General features: G+C 42.2%; 1 protein-coding gene across 1 annotated transcript; it reads right to left on the bottom strand.

Annotated features, from left to right (window-relative positions):
* Positions 1–220: 220 nt before the first annotated feature.
* LOC149012068 (uncharacterized) lies at positions 221–1,975 on the bottom strand. The gene is made up of 4 exons (XM_089158985.1): positions 1,552–1,975; positions 1,251–1,444; positions 1,048–1,141; positions 221–744 (listed from the first exon to the last, which is right to left on the bottom strand). The coding sequence occupies exons 1-4, from the start codon at positions 1,973–1,975 to the stop codon at positions 221–223; spliced, it is 1,236 nt and encodes a 411-aa protein (XP_089015111.1).
* Between the last annotated feature and the right edge of the window lie 367 nt (positions 1,976–2,342).

Here is a 2,342-nt window from a genome sequence, read left to right on the forward strand (position 1 = left end):
ATATCCTGATCGCAAGTCAATTTTAGAGAAAATTGAAGCTCCCTTCAATTGATCAAACAAATCATCAATTCTCGGTAGAGTATATCTATTCTTGATATAAAGCTTGTTCAACTCTCTATAGTTGATACACATCCTCATACTTCCATCCTTCTTCTTCACAAACAACACCGGAGCTCCCCAAGGAGATACACTAGGTTGAATGAAACCTCTCCCTAGTAGCTCATTTAGCTGGTCTTGAAGTTCTTTCAGCTCCAGGGGTGCCATTTTGTATAGAGCTTTGGACACAAGGTACAACTCCAGGTACCAATTCAATGGCAAATTCCAACTCTCTTTCTGGGGGTATTCCAAGTAATTCATTAGGAAAAACATCCATGAAGTTCTTCACTACTTCAAGGTCTTCAATGGACTTCACTTCCTTCTTTTCTTCGATAGAAGCACAAAGTTTAGCATCTCCAACTAGTTCTTTGACTTGAAGTGTTGCCACTAAAGTCTTCTCACATTGCTTTCCCAAATCACCTTGGAACTCAAAAGTAGGGCTATCAAGGGGATGAAATTGAACTTTCTTCTCAGAACATGAGATGACTGTCTTGTGAGCTGTCAGCCAATCCATGCCTAAGATAGCATCAAAGTCCTTCATATCGAGTTTCATAAGTTGAGCTTCTAGATCTTTTCCTTCCACAGTTACAGGACAAGGTCCAACTGCTTCATCAAATTTTACTAGAGACCGAGTAGGTATACTAACCACTAGTTCATGACACAATTTAGTAGATGGAAAAGAAGTACGCCTCACAAATGATAATGCAATGAATGAGTGTGAGGCTCCAGTGTCAAATAATAAAAATGTAGGAACTAAAGCAATAATAAGTGTACTTGTCACCACATCATGACTCTGGTCTATCTAGTTCCAGTCACACTATACATCTTTCCTGCCTGAGGTTGCTGAGGTTGCCTGAAAGAAGTATTAGGCTGACTTCCTTTTTGTGGGCAAAAGCGAGCCATATGTCCAGGTTTCTTGCAATATATAGTAGCACATAAGCTCTCCTTGACCTCGAATTGTAGCTAGCCGAACTGCTGGTCTAGGGCCATTGACAGGACGCGGATTTGCATAGATAGGTCCTAATGGTGGGGTAGTACCAGCTAGCTACATAGGTGCACAGCTATTCCCATAACCAAAACCCTGCTCCTCTTGGTTGAAACTGAGGACTGGGGTAAGGTGAAGGCCTAGTGAACCTTCCTTGATTTTTGCTCACATAAGGATTGGGACCCTTATTAGCTAGACTCCTCTGCAGTTGGTAGGTCTCTCTTTTGCCTTCTTCAATCTTCTTCGCTGCTTGCACCACTTGAGCATAACTCACGATAGGTTGTATGGCCATGTATGTTCTAATGGTTGGCTTCAAACCTTTCGAGAATTTCTTGGCTTTCTCCAAGTCGGCCCTCATAAAAACTGGAGCAAAGAAGAAGAGCTCCTCAAACTTCTGTTGATAATCGAGAACAGAGAGAGGTCCGTGCTGAAGCGCTATGAATATAGCTTCTTTGGAGTCTCTTACTAACACTGGGAAGTAGTTCTGACAAAACGCTTTTTTGAAATCTCCAAGTGATCCCCGGATGTTGTGCTGCCAAGACAAGGTTGTGTGGTGTTCCACCAAGCATCAACCTCATGTTGAAGCTTCTGTTTAGTGCACACTATCTTCAGTTCTTCATCACACCTTAAGTGACGAAAGGCTTTCTCCATTTCTCTTAACCATTTATTCGAGAACAAGACATCCTTCGTGATTCCTGTGAATGTTGGGACACAAAGCTTGAGGAATTGCTCCATCAGTTTGCTATGAGATACCAAACTGAAAGTCCCATCATTCTCTCCCTGAGTGGAGGTTCCAGCACCATGAGCTTGAGGTGCAAGCCTATTCCCTATAGCCACCACTCCATGCATGAGCGCATTAATCTGAGTCTGCTGCTGCTGCAACACGTTCGTCATAATGTTGAACACATCCTGAGTTGTAGCCAACGTAGTGCATCGGGTAGGTTACCTCCTTGAGGAAGGGGTGTTTCTGTACTAGGTGGAGGAACACCACTTACTCCTACTCTACTGGAATTATTAGGAGAGTCATCGCTACTTCCGTTCTCGACCGATCGATTTCTCAAGTTAACCATCCTAATAACACCATAAACTCATTAATTCCAAAATCACAACACAAGACATCCAATCCTTATATCAAACTTCAGCAACAAATGAGCTAAAAGAAAACATGAAAAACCAATTGAAGCGCATGAAAGGATTCCCAAAAAAAAAATAAAAAAAATCTAGGGGACAGGGGGTCTCTAGAATCAGGGACCAAAACAAA

The sequence above is a fragment of the Hakea prostrata genome, chromosome 6 (assembly GCF_041222555.1).
Source record: "Hakea prostrata isolate BN-2017 chromosome 6, UWA_Hpros_2, whole genome shotgun sequence".
In the NCBI taxonomy this organism is placed as follows: domain Eukaryota; kingdom Viridiplantae; phylum Streptophyta; class Magnoliopsida; order Proteales; family Proteaceae; genus Hakea; species Hakea prostrata.

What these genes read in the sequence shown, in the direction of transcription:
- LOC149012068 (XM_089158985.1), bottom strand. Translation starts at nt 1,975, where the DNA reads ATGACGAACGTGTTGCAGCAGCAGCAGACTCAGATTAATGCGCTCATG. An exon ending in TGTCAGAACTACTTCCCAGT is followed by an intron (nt 1,445 to 1,551) that starts GTTAGTAAGAGA and finishes TCTTTGCTCCAG; the next exon opens with TTTTTATGAGGGCCGACTTG. An exon ending in ATAAGGGTCCCAATCCTTAT is followed by an intron (nt 1,142 to 1,250) that starts GTGAGCAAAAAT and finishes GCACCTATGTAG; the next exon opens with CTAGCTGGTACTACCCCACC.